Consider the following 21,667-nt stretch of genomic DNA (forward strand, 5'->3'; position numbering starts at 1 on the left):
TGTGCAGTGATCAGTTAAACTGAAATTCTCCAAGTAAGATCACATACCTTACTGCATCACTTAGTGACAAACACTTCATTTTACCAGGCTTTATCACAGTATAGAGAAAAGATACTACACTGGAGACCATTAAAGTGTATCGTTCAAAAGAGGATATCATTATATCGGGAGAATTTTTACATTAAGGAATACATTTTATGAGGGGAACTATATTTTTAATCACAATAGAGGGATTTATCATTATAACGATAATTGTTATACAGAGATTTGACTGTGCTGAGATAACATTTTAAGAGCATTGTTCTAAGTTTGAACACATCAGATAATTGAGAATATAGCCATTATGAATGCTGCACAGATAGCTATTTTCATCAGTTACTGCAAAGATTTCAATATTAAAGGAAATGACATTCTATCCAATGGGAATACTAAAAAGGACAGTGACACTGTAAATGCTTCTGTTCCAATATTACAATATTTGAACTTAAACATAAACAATATCTGGAGTGTATATCAATTGTACACTTAGCGGCAAAAAGAATGGGCCGGCCGACAATTTCTAAGTTCCAGAGACATACATTGTGCATGCTCGTCTCGTCAACACCATAGTTCACTAGGTAACACATAATTAAACCATTTAAATTTTCTGTATTTTGTTTAAGAGGCTAAAATATGTAATAAAATCGAATGGCGGGTTGATTCTAGATATATCAGGGCCCTTGAAGAGTGAAATAATAATAAAATTGATAAATACAAAATCGACCTGAGCGAATATGAACAGGAAAACCATGTATTATGCCGAACTGATATAAACAGTTGCAGTAGCGTAAGTTGTTACAGCATTGGTATATTGAACACGTTAGTACTAGTAGCTCAAGGTTCGAATCTCCCCCAATCTTCTTCTTCTTCTTTTTTTTTTTATTACAAATCTGCCATCATATGTGTCTTGCAAAGCTATAATTATGTGGTGATATATCTTAGAATATGCCCAAACTCGAATAATAAACCTCCCTCTCTCTTTCAAGCAATACTGCTTTCTGTTAATATAACTTTCTGTCTCGTCATTACGCTTGAAGATGGCACAGAAACAATAACTCACTGCCCTGGTTCCGACAGGACTTCGATTGGAGAAATGTCATTTTCTCAGACGAGGTAATTGTCTCCAATAGCAATGATAGTACTGCCCTAGTTTATTGTATGAATGACCACCGATACGCTTCGTGTGAGGGTCGCGTGTTGGGGGTGGATGCCATACGATGGGGCAGGACTTCTGGAACACATCCACGGTCTGTTTACAGCAGAAGTCTACGAACACATTTTGGCAAATGTAATGATCCCTTCCGCCCGAAAACGATATCCAGAAGGAACACTTTTCTTCCAGCAGGATAACCATCCGATACACACCGCCAACCGGATTCAAAGATGGTTTACGAGGAGGCGTGATGTCGACCCAGTCGACTGGCCTCCAAATTCACCAGATATGAATCTGTTTCAAAATTTATGTGCTGCAGTCAAAAGGATCCTACGCTCTAACTGGGCAGAACAACCACCCGTTCGGACACCTGAGGAATTGTGGGACAGAGTTTTAGATGCAAGGGAGAAGATGGCCAAGAATTTAGACCTGTTTCATAATCTTGTGGACTCCATGCCGCGCATAATGAGGGCAGATGTTGACGCAGGTGGTTTGTGGACGAGATGCTAGTCCCCACCACAGCCTTGTTTTGTTAATATATTAACAAATTGTTTGTTTTTGTTAATTTAATTATTTATTTGTGTTTGATATGCGTCCGTTTTTTTAGGATGTGAAACAAGTATTTTTGTTTATACAGGCCAGGTCTCACTGTTAATAGCCCACAATGGGCAATAATATTTTTACAAGGCAGGCATAATGAAGTTTGTTAACAAATGCCATTTCACATTTAAACTAATAAATTAAGTAAAAGTTAAAATAAAAAAAAAATAATAATTTTACCGTACCAGGAGGTGAACTCACAACCTCTGGCACGGATGTCAGACTTCTTACCACTGGGCAACACACTGCTCGTAAGGTTTATTACATTATAGACTGATAACTTTCAATGAAGAGACACCACAGCAATGCCTTGCACTGGGTTACGTTTACACGAGTGAACTGCGCGACAGAACTTAGCATTTCTATCGACCAAGAGTCGGCCCATTCTTTTTGCCGCTAAGTGTACACTGACAAAATAAGACGAAAAGAGCACTACGCCTTTAGTTCGGAAATAAGCTGTTAAATTTGTTAAAACATTTCATGAATGAAATTTTCGTAATAAACATTTCATACATGAAATTTTTATTACATCAGTATCTTACCTACCAGAATAACTTGTGTGCATGAAGTGAAAGCAATTAAAAAATGGTCTATTAAATCACACCAAATGCTTTTAATCTCCATCAATTCCAGGTCACAGAATAAGTAATACAATGAATGTAAACTTTGCTATAACCTGTGTACCAATTTTTACTGTGTGTGACCTATGTCCACCATATTGAAACCGTGTAAACATCTGTCATACCTAGCTTTGAGTGAACGCTTGTTAAATTTAACTGTGTAAATATTTATAATTATGCACGTTTGTAATGAGTGTTAGTAAGGAAAAAGGCAGTCAATGATGCTTAGCACTTATGAAGAATTAATTCATAATCAAACTAATTTGTATAAATCTACATAATTCCAATTAGCCTTAGGCCAAATTATAAAATGATAAGTTTGTGTAAATCCAACATTTTTTTCAGTGCTATGAAATGGACTGTATACTCCGAAAAAGGACTTGTTAGGAAAGAATGTCACATACTTAAATAAAAACTGCACAATATGTAGTGTGCACTTCGAACATGGTGATGTTTTAAAATTTTCTAAGAAACCTGATGCTGTTCCGATATTATTCAGCATACCACATGAAAAAAAAAAAAACACCTGAAGAGAGGAACAGTGAAACATGTTAATTGGCCAAGAAGGCTAAAATTGATGTACAGGTAAATATTGTTATTTATTATTATGTACACTTATCTTTAGACTACGCTATAGACCTGGGCAGTTGGGTCTAATTAAAAACCATTTGTGTCAATATAATCTAAATGCAGTTAATTTGATAGGTAGGCATATTTTAATTATGTAGAAAGACATCTGATATAACGCAGATAGTAGAACTACATGTCTTTAAACAATTTTAGGTTGAAGATATGACTGGAAATACAATTGCACCGAATCTGAATTTCTGCAAAGTGTTTCCAAACAACTTTTTATGTTGCAAATGAAGTTGATATCAGATCACTGTCCCAGAAAAGAAAAATTGATTGTCAGTGTGCAATCTGACGTAGAATGACTCAAATATGACAATTGTTCCATAATATGTATACTAAAAAATGTAAATTAATGATTTTATAGGTACATTTCAATCACTAGGGAAATATCTAAGATGGATGGATGTGTCAGAATCAGTACAACAAACATTGCACAATTACTTAATGAGGCATAATTTTAAAGCCACAATTATGATTTCATGCAACGTCAATTACCTGAAATAAACTATTCCACGCTGCTGTGCTTTCTCTTTTTCAACAGAGTGCCTATTAACTGGATATGCAGGTGCTGCTTTGGGAGTACTGTCAGACTCACTATTTTTTGGTGAACCACCTGCAAACACAATCATATATTGGCCAGTAAAATAATGTTATCAAATTTAAACAACCATACTTCAATACAACAATTTTCTAGGGACTATAAAAATCGTATCATTATATGAGGGTTACTGTTGTATTGAGGCTTATGAAATTATGCTTTCATTTATGTTTCAAAAGAGAATACAATAAACGTATAAAACACCATTACATACTATGAAATATTTACTCATTTGATTATCCTATATGATGTACAAATTCATTTAAAACTCAGGCATGTTTTAAGAAAAAGATCAGTACTTGTACTCTGTCTTTTGGTTTTAAGGTTTAAACAACAAATGTGTATCTTATTTCTTAGTGCATAGTCAGATGGTCCGGTGGTATTCTAGAGACATTAAATCTCTTTAAGGTAGCAATGTCAAGGTTCTCTGCTGCCACAGTTTTTAAACACTTATGTTTTAGGATTAATTTTATCACTTTGACATTAACCTCTATTTCCTTGCATTTCTTTATGAATGTTGTAAATGTTGACTGCACAAACCCATACCTCTTAGCCACTTCAATCCCCTATCTGAATCATTACATGCAGCTAATTTGGTCTCCGAATTAAAGTGTTTTCGTGACAGAACCTACACCTAATATCACTAACAACTGAAGTAATACACAAATGTGAAAGGCACCAAGCAGTCAGAAAGACAGTGAAAGGACCCATAAAGGCAAATGTTGTTAAGAGTCATGTGCCCGTGAATCAGGTATAACACACTCCTTGTACAGAATACCAAGATCGCTCAACAAAAATATGAAAGAAAGAACACGAAATAACATGATCTCATTCATAAATTGTAATCATTCCTAATATTTCTCTACTTACGAAAATCGGCATTTGTATGTGATAAGGATGTTAAAATGTATTTGTGATTTATAACCACAAAACAAGTACAATTCCTTCCCATATACTTGATTTTGTAACTTCTTGTGCAGGATTGATTTTCTGCAGAAGCAAAGGAATTTACAACAAGAGCAACAAACAATCCCCTAACTGAATGAAAAAAATACTGAATTCACAACTAAAGATCATTCTGTATATAACAACTTCTCTTAGTAAAAGTTTCCTGTTAATTTTAACTTCATTGTCTCATTTCTCACTTTATTCTACGTAATATAAAGGAATCACAAAAAAATACTCAACTTAGGTTTCTTGCAGTGAATATCATTGTGTTTTGATTTCAAATAAAGATATTGTGAATTTTATTGGTTACAACAATGTAATTTATTCGTCACAACAAAAATTCCTTTCTACAATTCACCTTAAACGCTCTCGTCAACAATTGGGTCTTCACTCACACAGTATTCGTTATAGCACTCCACCGACGTCAATGACAATTTACTTGGACTAGTACGAACAACAATTAACTGTTAATCTTAACTAATATTTACAAAGCACTATTTACAAATCAGAACTACCAGTTCTCAGTTCACAGTTCTTCTATCTCAGTCACTCGAGTTCACGGTATCTCGAACCACAGACCTTCAGAGACAGTTCACTGTACTCGAACTCGGGTCCCTCCAACTGCGGTCCACTGCACTCGAACTCAGGCCTTCGGATGCTGACGCAGATGCGGACGCACACTCGAGTCGAACTCCGGCTGGCTTGCTTGCTCTGGCTCTCTCACTGACTGAATAACTGAAAACTCAGAAACTGAAACTGCTGTCGTTCCTTCGCGACCGTAATTTATAACTACAGCGACGTAGCCTGGAAAGTTCGACCCGTCTCTAGAGATGGCGTTCCAGAGAAATCCAGGGCCCTCTCCTCTCTACCAGCACCAGATGCGCGCGCAAACTCGTCGCGTGACGTAATACACCCTCTCTCCCTTCTCTCCACCGCGCGACGTCACTCAATGTTCCGTGGAGCCTGCGCGATCTGCTTTCTTGCGGGACGCTGGTCGTGAGTTCGATTCTCACGTCGCTGTCACATTGCCCCCTCCTTAGGGCTGCTCGTCCCGGGCAGTCCCTTGGTAGACGGCTAATCGGTCCAGATGCACCACCATCATCTTCCCTCGAGGTTGTCGCTGGATCCGGTACACCACGTCGTTGATCCGAGTCACCACGCGGTATGGTCCATCCCAGGCACGCTGCAGCTTTGGTGATTTCCCTTTGGTCCTGGTAGGTCGATACAGCCACACCAGGTCGCCCTCCTGGAATCCTGCAGAGTTGGCCAATCTGTCGTAGCGCACCTTCATCCTGTCGCTGGCCATTTTGAGGTGCTCTCTGGCCAGTTGGTGAACTCCATTCAACTTCTCGGTGAGTTCTGCCACATAGTCAGTTGCTGGCTGGTCGGCGCTGGGTGGCGTGCCAAACAGCAGATCACAGGGCAGGCGCAGCTCTCTCCCGAAGACCATGTTTGCCGGTGTCATCCCTGTGGTATCGTGGACCGAAGCTCTGTAGGCCAAGAGGAACAGTGGGACTCTGGCATCCCAGTCTCGTTGATGGTTGGACACCACCTTCCGCAGATGCTCTTCCAAGGTTTTGATGTAGCGTTCCACCATACCATCGGACTGTGGATGGAGGGGAGTGGTCCTGGTTTTATGCACCCCCAGACGCTCGAACAATTCTCCCATCAGGTTGGATTCGAAGTTGCGCCCCTGATCGCTATGCAATTCCCGGGGCACCCCGAATCGGCAGATGAAGTTGTCAAGCAGCGCGTCGGCCACCGTCGAAGCCTCTTGGTTGGGAATCGCGTACACCTCTGGCCATTTTGTGAAGTAATCCATGGCGACTAGCAGGTAGCGGTTCCCGCGATCCGTGACCGGGAACGGTCCAGCAACGTCGATGGCGATCCTCTCAAAAGGAGTTCCCACGTTGTACTGCTGCATGGCTCCCCTGCTGCGGGTCCTTGGTCCGCGACTGGCTGCACAGGTGTCGCATCTTCGGCACCATTGTTCCGTGTCGGTTCTCTGATGCAACCAATAGAACCTCTGCCTTAACTTGTCCAGCGTCCTGTTGGCTCCCAGGTGGCCTCCAGTCACTCCAGCATGAGTCTCCTCCAGCACTTCCTTCACCTTGCTCCTGGGCAGGACAAGTTGTTCTATGCGGGTCCTTCCATCGGCCGACTCCCAAATCCTCTTCAGGATACCGTCCTTGACAGTGAAGGATTCCCACTGGGCCCAGTAGCTCTTGTAAGTGGTGCTACGGTTGGCGATATCGGCCCATACTGGTCTCTGGCCGGACTCCACATCACGTAGTAGCTGTCCAATGTTTGGGTCCTCCAGCTGCTCCCTCCTTATGGCGGCGTTATCCCATCCTGGGCTCGGCTGGGCGGCAATTGCTCGGATTGCGTGGGCGCCATCCCGCTCTTCAACTTTCAGGCAGTGTTTGCAGCCATCCGGGCACGGACGTCGTGATAGGGCATCAGCGTTGGAATGTTTCTTCCCTTGTCGGTGTTCAGAGGTGAAGTTGTACTCCTGCAGACGTTGAACCCAACGGGCGGTCTGCCCCTCCAGATTCTTGAAGCCCAATAGCCAGGTGAGTGCAGAATGGTCTGTCCTCAGATGAAACTCCTGGCCATACAAATATTTGTGGAAATGCTTCAGGGCTTCCACAATGGCAAGAAGTTCTCTACGGGTCACGCAGTAGTTTCTCTCAGCCTTGGACAATGTTCGGCTGAAGTAGGCAATCACCCTCTCTTGCCCGTCCTGTTCCTGAGAGAGTACTCCGCCGATGCCTACGTTGCTAGCGTCCGTGTCGAGCGTGAACTTCCTTCCAGGGATGGGATATCCCAGTACAGGAGCAGTGCAGAGCGCCTCTTTCAGCGACTGGAAGGATGACTCCGCCTCGTCTGTCCACTGGAATTGTCGTTTCTCCTCGGTCAGCTGGGTTAGAGGCTTAGCGATGTTGGCGTACCCAGCTACGAACCTTCTGTAATAAGTGCAGAGGCCGAGAAAGCGGCGCAGCTCCTGCTTGTCCCTCGGTCTCGGCCATCCTCTGACGGCTTGTAGCTTCTCCGGGTCCGTGGCCACTCCGTTGGTCCCTACTACGTGTCCCAAGTAGTTGACCTTCTTCTGGAATAGATGACATTTCTTCGGGTTCAACTTCAGTCTGGCTTGTCGCAGTCTCTCGAACACTTTCCTCAGGTTCAGCAGCTGTTCGCCGAAAGTCTTGCCCACCACGATGACGTCATCAAGGTACAGCAAACAGGTGTCGTATGTCAGGCCTCTCATTACGGACTCCATTAGTCTCTGGAATGTAGCCGGGGCGTTGCAGAGGCCGAACGGCATAACGGTGAACTGCCATAGTCCCTGGCCTGTAGAGAATGCCGTTTTCTCCTTGTCCTCAGGATGTAGCGCCACCTGCCAGTATCCTGACTTGAGATCCAACGTCGAGAACCACTCTGCTCCGGCCAGGGTGTCCAAGGTGTCGTCAATTCGTGGAAGCGGAAAGCAGTCCTTCCTGGTGACGTCATTCAGTCTTCTATAGTCCACGCAGAAACGCAGGTCCCCATTCTTCTTCTTCACCAGCACCACAGGTGATGACCAAGGGCTGTCGGATTCCTCGATGACCCCTCTTGCTTTCATGCCCTCCAGTTGGCTGTCAATCTCCCTCTGTTTAGCTAGAGGGACGCGTCGAGGAGGTTGTCTGATTGGGCGAGCATTTCCGGTGTCGATGCGGTGCTGGACTTTCTCCGTTCTCCCGTAGTCATTTTCAGACAGACTGAACACGTCCTGAAACTCTGTCAGTAGATCGTGGACTTGTCTTCTTTCTCTTTTGCTTAAATTCGCCGGCAATTCTCGAGCCAGCTCTTTCAGTGATGGGTCTAAATCTGGACGTGGTCGGTGACACTCCTCGTTTTCTGCCAGCGACGTCACAGACACCACCGGCTCGACGTTACCTAGTACAGTTCCACTAGGCACCTCCTTGTCCCGATTGGTGACATTCAGGACCCTCACCGGTACCACCTTCTGATTCGGGAGTAGGGATCTGGCCACATAAACCCCATCTATCGGAGTTGTTTGCGAATCGAGGAGCAGGTTTCTCTTAGGTTGTCCGTCCAGTCTTGCCGTCACCACCATCTCGCAGCCTGCTGGGATTGTCACTTGATTCTCCAAGGTGAGTCTGCTGGCCATGGGTTGGTCTTCGACGTCCCTCAGGAACACTTCATCCTGACCAAAACGGAGGATACGGCGCCGGACGTCCACCGTTGCATCGAAGATCCGCATGGCGTCGAGTCCCAGGATGACGTCTTCAGTGATGTTGGCGACGAACACCCACATCTCCAGTCTCCTCTTTCCCAAGGTCAAGTCCAGGAAAACCTCTCTTTGGATGGGCAGGTTCTCGCCTGAGGCAGTACGTAGCTCATACCGGCGCAGCGGCGTCCTCCCAGGTAGTCCACGCACGACTTCCGGTCTGGCGATAGTGAGCGACGCCCCGGTGTCTACCAGTACTCTGCATGGGCGGCCTCTTATCCATCCGTCAGCAATCAGCCCATCGTCGCATCTTCTGTTAACCGTCTTCAAGATCAGCCGAGGGGATGGTGATGACGGCGCCGACGTGCCCCTCATCGCATCGGCCCCTTTTAGTTTTCCTGTTTGTGACCAGATCGGTCACAATCCCTCCTCAGGTGTCCAGGCTCGCCGCAGGACCAGCAGGTGGGCACTCCTCGTCTTCGTCGCTCGGGTGATTTCGGTTGACGTTCCTCGACGTCGGCCGCCGCGACGCTCCTAATCCGGTGCGATGCCGAGACGTTCGCCGTCAACTTGGCTGCCTCCATCCTGAGCGCCGCCGCCAGAGCTGCATTGATGGTGCGATGCTCTGCCAAGAGTAGCTGTTGCTTTATTTCCGGGTCTCGAACTCCGCTGCCGAAGGTGTAGGCCGCCTCTCCAGCGATGAAATCATTAGGTAGGCCCCTGAGGGCCTTATGGGCCAGTTGTTCCACCGCCATCGCGAATTCTTGTAGGGACTCGCCTGACTGTTGGACCCTCGTTTTTAGTTGGGTCCTAAATGCTGCAGCAAGTTGATGGTCACCATAACGTCCCTCCAGGGCCGCCATTATCTCAGCGGCTGTCCCATCTTCCGGAACGCTGTGAAGAATCTCCGACGCCTGTCCCTGAAGCGCGGCCAGCAGCTGAGTGGTTTTCTCTGCTGGCGTCCACCCATTGTGCTCTGCGATGGCCTCGAACTGGCGACGGAATATCGCCCAAGACGTCGTACCGTCGAATTTTGGCGTCTTGACGTTGTAATGTCTGGCTGAAGGCGATGGTTCCCCAGGGCCACTATATGAGGTCCTCCATTCTGTCGCCGATCTTTCCACGGCCCGTTGAACTTCCTCGGCAATTATCTGTTTCTGTTCTTTAGCCTGGCGATCCACCAACGCGAGAATGTGCTTGTTTTCTTCAGCATGTCGGTCCATCAACGTGAGTATGTGCTTGTTTTCTTCAGCATGTCGGTCCATCACCTCACTCGTCTGCTCTTGACGACGCTCGAGATCGCGGATTTTTCCGTCGAAATGGTCTACATCCTGTCTCAACTCGGCTACTGTCTCGTTTATAGTTGTAAAATTCTGGTTTAATTTATCCAGATCGGCCTTAAGTTCGTCTTTCACAATGGCGACAATTCCATCTACGTGGGCCGAAACACTTTCGATTTGTGAAGTGACGTCATCTTTCACTCCGCTTATGTCGCCTTTCACTCCGCTTATGTCACTTTTCATCTCTGTTTTCACTTCGCTTATGTCGCCTTTCACATCACTTATTTCGTTCTTAACCTCACTGATGTGCTTGTTCATGTTATCTTTTACTTCACTAATGTGCATGTTCATTTCTGCTTTCATTTCTGCGATGGCTTGCAGGATCTGCTGTAGGTTCTCCATTGTCGATAATGTCCCGATTCTGACACCAGTGTGAATTTTATTGGTTACAACAATGTAATTTATTCGTCACAACAAAAATTCCTTTCTACAATTCACCTTAAACGCTCTCGTCAACAATTGGGTCTTCACTCACACAGTATTCGTTATAGCACTCCACCGACGTCAATGACAATTTACTTGGACTAGTACGAACAACAATTAACTGTTAATCTTAACTAATATTTACAAAGCACTATTTACAAATCAGAACTACCAGTTCTCAGTTCACAGTTCTTCTATCTCAGTCACTCGAGTTCACGGTATCTCGAACCACAGACCTTCAGAGACAGTTCACTGTACTCGAACTCGGGTCCCTCCAACTGCGGTCCACTGCACTCGAACTCAGGTCCCTCCAACTGCGGTCCACTGCACTCGAACTCAGGCCTTCGGATGCTGACGCAGATGCGGACGCACACTCGAGTCGAACTCCGGCTGGCTTGCTTGCTCTGGCTCTCTCACTGACTGAATAACTGAAAACTCAGAAACTGAAACTGCTGTCGTTCCTTCGCGACCGTAATTTATAACTACAGCGACGTAGCCTGGAAAGTTCGACCCGTCTCTAGAGATGGCGTTCCAGAGAAATCCAGGGCCCTCTCCTCTCTACCAGCACCAGATGCGCGCGCAAACTCGTCGCGTGACGTAATACACCCTCTCTCCCTTCTCTCCACCGCGCGACGTCACTCAATGTTCCGTGGAGCCTGCGCGATCTGCTTTCTTGCGGGACGCTGGTCGTGAGTTCGATTCTCACGTCGCTGTCACAATATTAATCTTGCTTTTTCAGGTGTGACCCAGTTACATTGTATTTATACAATTTGTAATATGCAGGCTATTTGACTATGAGATTGGTAATCAATTTCGAATTTTGAACAATATTCATATACGAGTATTACAATAGTAACGTAAAATCTTTATTGTATGTAATTTTTACTTGTAATAAAATCTTGTAAATCTTGTCTTGTAAAAGCAAGATAATAAATAAAAATAAAATCTTTTACTACAAATTACCATATTTTACTCGAATACCCTGCACGCACCCTAGCTTTTGTGAGATAAAAAAATCAAACATATCAATGGTAACATTCATAGTATGAACAATAAAATTATTTTCCATGTCTATTCCATTTGCAGTTTCAGAGACAGAATGGTACATTAGATGTGCAGTAGTATATAAAAAAAAAGAAAACAGAGGGTCCATTTGAATAAGCCACGCATCCCACTTCTTGATAAGATTGGGGGGGGGGGGCGTTTTGCGAGGTATTAAGAGTAAATACAGTACATCTCATGTGTATCATTCATTCCCAGCTAAGTTGATTTGTATATAGTCAAAATGAAGGAAATCAAATCATTAGTTTATACACAAAGATAAATTTAAAACCAGTTTCCAGTAACAAGTATGTTGAAAACTTTTATCTCTATAAAAATCTCTAAATAGATTTGTTGCAGCATCACACTACTCTCTTTATACTTTCTCATAAAGGACAAAAGCATTTTCGTTATAGAAAAGGGTACTTACAACGTGACCTTCTGCTCTGGCTTCCTCGTTCCTGGGTTATAAAAGGACTGTAATGGATTGGCAATATAACTTCCTCTTCAGGAGTTTTAGGACACTCTAGTCTAGTATTTTCCTCAGAATTTGGAATGACCATGCTTATTTCACTGCCTTGTTTTGAATCAGGATCTTCTCTTGTTTCCATGCACACATTTCCAAGCTCTTCTCCAACTTCCTCTTCTTGCAATGTTTCTATTGAAAGAAAGATAAGAACTCTGAGCTATACTTAAATACAGGAACAAAATTCTACATATTGTTTCTACATATAAGATGACAGAAATTCTCGCAACTATGTACTTATATAAAAAACTTAGAGTACATCACTTGATACTTTTTACAATGTCTATCAGTGATACAAAAATAAAACAGAATTAAAAAAAGGCGAGTAAGATTAGGTGAGTAAGATTAAAATCAATCATAAAATTAACGAATTAAACTATCAGAAACTCAGCCTGAAGTAGCAGCAATTAATTTCAAGGTTATTTTATTAGACAGAATGGACTTAACCTTAATTTTTTATGATGATCAAGTGATAATTGAGTAAGACAGAAACCAATAAGTTGTTACATAAATTAAATTATATTACAAGTAAATGACTTGCATATCTGCACAGAAAACCCGAAGTAAGGCCAATAATTAAGTGATCAAACTTATAGCTTTAAATACCATGGATATACAGAATTTACATAATTTAAAGAATTAAGAAAAAATTCGGTCAAGTTTTTCCTATTGAATATTACACTAAAAAAAAAAAAAAAATCTGTAAGTGGTGACTTGGTTCCAATTAAATGCAAAGGAATTGAATCTACGGAACTGAAATTCTCTAGAAGTGTGTATTATGTATTGCTGAATAGAAAACGAATATGCATAAATTGGACACTTCTACCTCTGTGGTTGTCACGGACTAATGAAGACTGGGAAAAATCAAATAGAATGAGGAACATGCAAAATGGGGGTGTCCCAGCAAAAAAGGAAAAGGAGTTTGCCTATATAAAGAATATTCTCCCTTCAATAGATGGATAGTGAAACATTCCAGCTTACCTTTTACAGAATGGGAAGAAGCTTTGAAAATGTCTCCCCACACAGCTGTAAGAGCTATTTTAGGAAGGGGGTCAGGATGGTAACTGCTGAAGATGGTGCAATGAGACAAACTTTCCCCACATCTTTGACTCCTATCCATATCGCGATTAATTGAAAAATACTAGACCCATACAAGATCTGTCATTCCTAATATCCTAAAAAAGAATGTTTCATTCTTCAAGGAGGATCATGGACTGGCTATCAACAGAAGCTGCCCGGCAGCACTAAAGGCTTATATGACTTGTGACTGACAGAATTCTCATGCTCCAGTATAACTTGATTTCAGTGTTGCCAGTCGGAAAATCCTGATGTTACAAAGGTAGATGAACCTTTGTATAAGAAACATAGAGCATAGGAAACAGAATTAGTACTGGGAATATATACGGATAGGACCCCATTTACAAGATGCTTTTGAAATAATTTAGTACAGTATCTCCAGAAAACATCCTGCATTTTGCTGAATCTGAAATCTTCCAAATTTTTTTTCACCCCTTGACTAGTGAAATAGTCTCTCATTGTTTAGTTTATTCCCCAGAATGCTGGATTACCACTAATTTTACTTATTTGATTTCCACACATATGGCTGTCACATTACTTCCTTTACATGTACATTGATCGATATTACCATCAATTTCACTTTCATTATCGCAATTAGTTGTAACAGAAGTCGTATCACACAACATTGAAGATGTACTCATATTGATATATCAAAGAACATCTCATTTCATTTTTAGCAACTTGAAAAAAAATTATATATTTTACATCATATTAAGCATATTTAACCCCATTTAATAATCATCAATAACTTAAAACTGTTGTATCACAGCAGCCCTTCCTTAAGCATATCGTAACTTGTATACTAGTTAATTTGAACTGCCAAGATTATATTACTATTTATAATACAAATTTGTCACAACAATGCAATGAAACTGTATAAGTGTAGGGAACTGTTAATAGTTCAGAAAATTAATCAACAATAGATTGGGTTTGAAATTTACTGGAGGAATAAGATATCTACAATGAAAGAAGAAAAATATTGAACATAAATTCGTAAACTTAAAAGTTGAATTTCTAACAAAACAGACCCTTTAAATTTCAAGTATTTAATCAATAATTTGATAAAGTTGGCATATAGTTATTTTACTTTGAAAGAACATGAGCTGTCATGTAACAATTAAGCGACGTGCTGGAGAAGAGGGTGGGGATTAATATTGCATTATTAACTTGGCTCTAGAATATGCCATTAGGAAAGTTCAGGATAACAGACAGGATTTGGAATTGAACGGGTTACATCAGCTTCTTGTCTATGCGGATGATGTGAATATGTTAGCAGAAAATCCACAAACGATTAGGGAAAACACGGAAATTTTACTTGAAGCAAGTAAAGTGATAGGTTTGGAAGTAAATCCCGAAAAGACAAAGTATATGATTATGTCTCGTGACCAGAATATTGTACGAAATGGAATTCTAAAAATTGTAGATTTATCCTTCGAAGAGGTGGAAACATTCAAATATCTTGGAGCAACAGTAACAAATATAAATGACACTCGGGAGGAAATTAAATGCAGAATAAATATGGGAAATGTGTGTTATTCGGTTGAGAAGCTTTTGTCATCCAGTTTACTGTAAAAAAAATCTGAAAGTTAGAATTTATAAAACAGTTATATTACCGGTTGTTCTGTATGGTTGTGAAACTTGGACTCTTACTTTGAGAGATGGTGTTTGAGAATAAGGTTCTTAGGAAAATGTTTGGGGCTAAGAGGGATGAAGTTACAGGAGAATGGAGAGTTACACAACACAGAACTTCACGCAGTGTATTCTTCACCTAACATAATTAGGAACATTAAATCCAGACATTTGAGATGGGCAGGGCATGTAGCATGTATGGGCAAATCCAGAAATGCATATAGAGTGTTAGTTGGGAGGCCGGAGGGAAAAAGATCTTTAGGGAGGCCGAGATGTAGATGGGAGGATAATATTAAAATGAATTTGACGGAGATGGGATATGATGATCGAGAGTGGATTAATCTTGCACAGGATAGAAACCAATGGCAGGTTTATGTGAGGGCGGCAATGAACCTTCGGGTTCCTTAAAAGCCATTTGTAAGTAAGTAAGAAAGAAAAATATTATTCCAACAATAATTATTGAAAGAATACTGTAAATAGTATATGTTGAAATACATGAATGAAAACACCTTGACTGACAGAAATGTAGGATATTGAGGAAAATTTATTGAACTTGAATACAATTGTGAAGGATGTAGGAGCAACAGAATTAACATTGAACAAAGAGTGTGGTGAGAGTGAGGGAGAAGATGAAAAAGATACCGGTAATATGGCTTTTCAAAATTCGATAAAATACTATAAATCAGGTTACCATACAATGGAGAAACTGTTGAAATATGCTATTAATTACAGTGATGCTGAAGCTCTTCAATTAATATAATAGTTGCAGGCTTCTTTTGAGCAGAAAGTATATAATTAGAGCAAAGTGTATTCGACAAATCAGCCCGACAGAACAGACTTTTTTTAAGGGAAGTTCATCATAAAATACTGTGTACTGTACATTATCCTTAAGTTGAATACTGTGAACTACATTGTGTACTGTGCAGTATAAAACTGCATGGTATTTTCCTCTCTTTTGGTTCTATCTAGTTCTACGTTGCAAAGCATTTACTTATTTGAAATAAAACAAATTCCATTTAAAGAGTGAGGATACATACATGCAATTATGCATGTTATAAAGTTACAGTCAGATTGTAGATACAATCTTCCTCCAATAAAGGACACATTCCTCCAAAGTCCGTAAATGAGAGATGTTATTGTAATAATTAAAGTGCATTTATTATAAAATATACGACTGTTTGTATATAAAAAGAGAGCAAAAACTTGTTCCAGCATTAATCAACTTGTACTAAAAAGCACATTAAAAATTTAATTTTATGATATACATTTCAAGTGAACTTTACAGGAGGAGGAAGGTTTATCAATCAGCTGCAAAACTTTTCACCTGGATTACAATGGAATTCATTGTCTACCATAAAGCAGTTGCTTTTTGACTTCACATTCATGAAAGAGTCTTCAATACATCAGGTACTGGTATTCTTTAAAAAATATAAAAAACTCGCACATGCACCTCTTCTCCTAACTCTTATCTTGTGTATCACATATAGGCCAAAACACGCAAGGACATATTTCGTGGGTACTCGTGCAAAGGGGGTTAAGTCAAATCGTAAGGTATGTAAACTTCTCTCCTTTGGTACTGAACAAAACCCCTTTGTCACAAAATACGAAGCAGTGTAACTGCATCATGGATGGAAGCATGATTTAACCCCTTTAACACAAGACAGAAGTAATCATGGAGGGTTCAAATCTTTACTTATCTCGCTTTAGCCAATTCATACTTAACCCCCTTTACACGAGCACCCGTGATTTATCATCATTTATCAAGGCTAGATCCGATGTGATTCTTATAAACATGTATCTTTTGCAGGAAGCAATTTTTTTTTACCAATAAATAATAGAACAGGAAATTAAACTATGTAATATATATAAAAATACAAGGTCTGGCAAAAACAATTAACGATTTAAAGTTGGCAGCATTTTCTTGTATACATCAATATTACATAGAAAAATACATTAAAATTGAAGAAAATATACTACAGTGTATTAAAAGTGCTCACACAACTGTAGTATATTTCCGTCAATTTTAATGTATTTCATTGATTTTATGAACACTAACAAAAATTTGATCAAAAACGTGTATTTTATCATTAGTATTATATAGCACAACAATATTCGAATAATTAGTACCATTTAGTAATGATGGGTTTCTGTAGCAAAATAACTTTTTAAGACCAATGAATGCTACACAAACATCTTTTTAGGCATCACTTAGCAAGTTGATCTGCTTATTTTTGCCTTCAGTTATTCCACAGTGAGCTGGAATCCATTGTAGAACTATTTTCTTATTAAGATTAAGGAGCTGTATAATCATGTAGCTACATAGGTACGCTTTGGATGTTCGAGGTGAATCATTACTGACCATTGCCTGGATAGTAGCTTTGGAATCAGTAAATATTAAGCTCTGGAAAATGGTCTGGCCCTCAAAAAGTCAAGTCAATATCTATCACCCTTTAAATGGTTTAAGTAGTTTTTCCACACTCCTTGTTTGCAGTTCAAAGATAGAAATGTAGAATCCTTTCTGTAAATTTTGTATTTAAAAAGTAAAAACACTACACAGAGTAGGTACTACAGGTTTCTTCATTTTGCTACAACCTCTCATAGTAGCCTATCATAAGGATTTTAGAGTAACATCAAACATCACACGTTCAGTGGTGTTAAAAGTAGTTATTTATCTCTGAAGCAATCAATGTAATGAACTCATGAGACAGTAATCTCGCATTTTCGACCCATGACTTCGTATATTAATATTTCTATTTTGATCCCATTAATCACCTCACAAGTTGTTTAAAACTTTTTCTACACCCTAGCCCTAGGCTACATAATCTTTAAGGCACAGTATTATATATACAGTTAATCTGAAGATTGAGTTAAAGCAAAGTTAAACCTAACCGAGAGTTTACCTCAACGCATCATATTACAGAGTCTTGGTTAAGTTAAACTGTAATGCAATACAATTGGTATTACTGCTAGGAAAGAAAAGAAGATAGCTGCTGTTTTATTATGTTATTGTTGTTAAAATGGCTGATGCTCGTGAACAATCTTCATTAAGAAATATCTTTGTTCTAAATAACAGAGAAAATATCATAAAAAATCTGTACAGAACCAATACCGCACACTTCAGTATGCTTGTCAGACTTCACCTCAAATAGCTCCTTAATACTGGCTACCAAAGTTATACTCCCAAACACATTGCAACCAGATTAAAACATGCATGATCATCCATGAATGAACTCCATACACAATCAGCTGACTAATGAAGTGTGCATATTCTATAAGTTGTGTAGAATGTTTATGAAACAGAAGTCTGTCAAATAATAAGACTATTTTTATGAGTTTAGTAATGTTACGTAATATTATTACTGTATTTATAAAACAGACCCCAATATTTCATGGTAAATCTTACCAGGAAACTGTATGCCACACACAGTAGAATGTGCAAAAGACTTACAATAGATTTATGGACACATCTGAAATCTTCCATCATTACCAGAGGAAAAATAGCGAACTGCAACTATATAATAACCGATGCAGAGGTTCAACAGAATATTTTCAAAAAAGGGAAATCTTTGCATTTTCAAGTAATATTTAAATTCAAACTCTAAAACACATATTTTTGCACTTTTCATTTTTTTGTTCCACGTAATCAAGTTTCAAGTTTTTGAAACAAGGTTAGGGACTGTAAAGCCTAATTCTGAAGATTAGGGCTGTCTACTTCGAAAGCCTGAATCTGTTTTAAAACTTATTTTAATTTATATTTCAAAGTGGTGTACTCTATTTTGAAAAGTTCTTCCCCGCCGTAGTTGTTCAGTAATATTGATTACTTCCTCATCGTCATTCATAAGTTCTCAAAAAAACATCTGTCATGTTCATGTGTATAAGCGGAAGCTGCCATTTTGCACTGTTGAGCCTTCAACTGCAGTTTAAACAGCAGAACACAGCCAATCAAGTTAAACTCAAGGTAACTCAAGATTAGCTGGTAGTTAAGGTTTATAATACGAAGCAGAATGAAAAGATTGAGTTTAAACGGAATGTAAAGTTTAAATGGCATTTATAATACGGCCCTGAGTGTATTTAACACGATCAGTACAAAATTCCACGAATTTCATTTTATTAAATCCGAAGCTGAAATGAGTCATTCTGAAGTTCTGGGTGGCTTTTCAATTACAACATTTTGTGTTGTACATGTGAAGGCTGTAGTAGACCTCTATTATTTAAAAAAATCATATTTTTAACTCTACCACAAACCAAGGGTTGAGGAGAAATTATTTCAAATATGAATAAATTATGTAACTATAATTACATAACATTAGTAATAATAAATATTCCTGTTCCATATGGATTAAAGGAAATTCACATTTTTGCAAATGTGAAGAAGTTTCTGGAATAAATTTTAATTTTTTGTTGTAAATTTATTTGCTTTTGGCCCAGGATAAAATGGAGAAGACAAAATTACATAATCTGAGGAGTAAAAATGAACAAAGAATTCGAAGAATCTTCAAATTCAAGCCCTTAACCTAATACAACTCCATGGATTTATTGCATAATTCTCAGATTTATATACCATAACCATGTATTAAAAAAAAAAAAAAAGCTATTTACCTAATTTAGATGCATTCTTCTTTACAGGTGTTGATTGTCCTTTCTTCTCCTTTTTAGAAGAATGAGATGATTCAGGCTATTGGAGAGAAAGAAACACACTGCAATGAATCACAGTTGGTGAGGAAAGAAAGGAAAAAAAATAAAATAAAATAAAATAATAATAATAATAATAATTCTGGATTACCTAATATGGCACATTTAATACACTACTTACTTAGCAGTAAAGGAAAAAAAGGACACACAAGAATTTAAAATATTATGCTCCTAAAATTAATCGTAAATATACAATTACTGTTGAAAACAGTAATTACAATTAAATAACAACATCCTTTTTACTTATTTACGAACTGTCTCCCATTGATGGTAGCTCTTACAGACTCAGTATAACCGCAAAAAATATATACACATATGTAAACATAGATAATGAAATTTAAAAAGAAAAGGGAAAAAAAAAAAAAAAAAAAAAAAAAAAAGGCAATGTTAGTAACAATTCATATTATTACTTCATTATAGACATTTTATATCCCTTAATGAAGGTAAATAGTCCATATAATGTACGTACTTCTAAAATACACATATATTCTATTGTCATTATAAATATAAGTACAAATAACACAACTAAATAGGGTAGTTCACCCTATTATCAGCCAACTCCCAGTAGTCAGCCATCTTGGCATAATTATGAAAATAATAAGTACATCAAAGAATATGTACATATTCTGTTGGCTCACCAGTACTCTGCCATTCTTTGTCCTGCCCTCGAACCTCTAGTAACCTCTGATGTGAGAAATATAAAGCAATAGTTAGCCCCTAAACATGTTGTGGAGAGCACCATGTTGTTGTTGTGTGATATTCTTGTGCGTTGAACGTGCAGTGTCATTTTTACAAGGTCAGTATTTCGTTATTATAAGTCATAGCCACTTAAAACAGTGATTGAATGACTTAAAATATTCTAGAATAGTTAAATGAGCACTGAATTTGTGTTTTAAAAGTTTTAAGTATTTCAATGGAGCTGACTATAGGAGACTTCAGTAAGATTGAGAAGCCAGTAGTCAGCCTAGGCGACTGACTACTGGAACTATGGCACACACTGAGTTTAAAGACCATTTTCTGTCATCTGCAAGCTTAAAGCCTGGCCTTTAATGTCAGACCATGATATTTTGGTTTAAATAAATAAAACCCAGTAGTCAGCCTAGTAAGACACATAGGCTGACTATTGGTATCTTGATTAACCTATAGTCAGCCACCATCTCAAATATTAAAATCTAAATAAAATAATGTAATAATAATAGTGTACAACTCATGAGAAGTTACCTACAACTTGCTTCCTAAATATACATTTTACAGATAGGCCTATAAATAAAAATGTTTTTGACTAAAAAGTTGAAACGACCGATTCACCAATATGAAGAGAGGACGTTAGTGGAAGCTTTGCTTGAGATTCGGCAATATAATTTGAACAATGGAAAGGGACATTGCAAGAGGGACAAATTTTGAAGAACATCTGTTCTGGCCAGGTCCCTATCAAATACAAAAAAGAAACAGTATGTTAAAGAGAAAGTTCCAAGTACTATTTCATCAGCAGCATAGCGTGAGTTCTTCCATAAAAAGAACTTTACCAAAATCGAGGAAACAAAATTAAAACAACAGAGAAAAGAGGAGAGGGAGAATCGAAAATCTCTTATGAAAAATAGCAAAGACAAAGAAAGGAAATCTACATTCATCTCAGATGCAAATGCTGATCCAGATGGTGAATCTCAGGAAGAGGACAATTATTTAAGACAACTGTGTACTGCTTGTAATAATGAACTTATTAGTGACGTTGAAGATGAAGATTTGAAAAATATTGGGTGTGATAATTGTTCAAACTGGTTTCATTTCAAATGTGCTGAGTTTAATGCATTGCCATATGATATTGCAGAGAGTAAAGAATTTTGACTGGCAACTGGGCCTAACACACAGCATTGTGAAGGAAATAGCCATTAGTGCCCTCAAAGGATCAGTTCAGATATTGAGAAATCATTTGTATGGGAGTGATAATGGAAATTTCAAGTTATCTTAACCGATGGCTGTTCATTGGTTTAGATATCAATGCCAATAAATCCGTACTATTATTTTTCTCGCGATATATGGCATTCCAATCATTCTAACCTATCTGATGATTTCCCCCCCCCCCCTTAACTGTAAATGAGCACAAACGCTACTTAGGT

The 21,667-nt window shown here is 39.2% G+C and overlaps 1 protein-coding gene across 1 annotated transcript in view; it reads right to left on the reverse strand.

The window, feature by feature from the left end:
• The window catches only part of LOC138706153 (disks large-associated protein 5-like), a 73,947-nt gene that overhangs the window by 40,559 nt on the left and 11,721 nt on the right, over window positions 1-21,667 (reverse strand). Inside the window, exons 5-7 of the mRNA XM_069835142.1 lie at window positions 19,458-19,533; window positions 12,057-12,284; window positions 3,541-3,658 (exon numbers count right to left, since the gene is read on the reverse strand). Of these exons, the coding sequence (XP_069691243.1) occupies window positions 3,541-3,658; window positions 12,057-12,284; window positions 19,458-19,533 (422 nt within the window). The remainder of the gene's footprint in view (window positions 1-3,540; window positions 3,659-12,056; window positions 12,285-19,457; window positions 19,534-21,667) is intronic.

This window comes from Periplaneta americana, chromosome 9 (assembly GCF_040183065.1).
Source record: "Periplaneta americana isolate PAMFEO1 chromosome 9, P.americana_PAMFEO1_priV1, whole genome shotgun sequence".
In the NCBI taxonomy this organism is placed as follows: Eukaryota; Metazoa; Arthropoda; class Insecta; order Blattodea; family Blattidae; genus Periplaneta; species Periplaneta americana.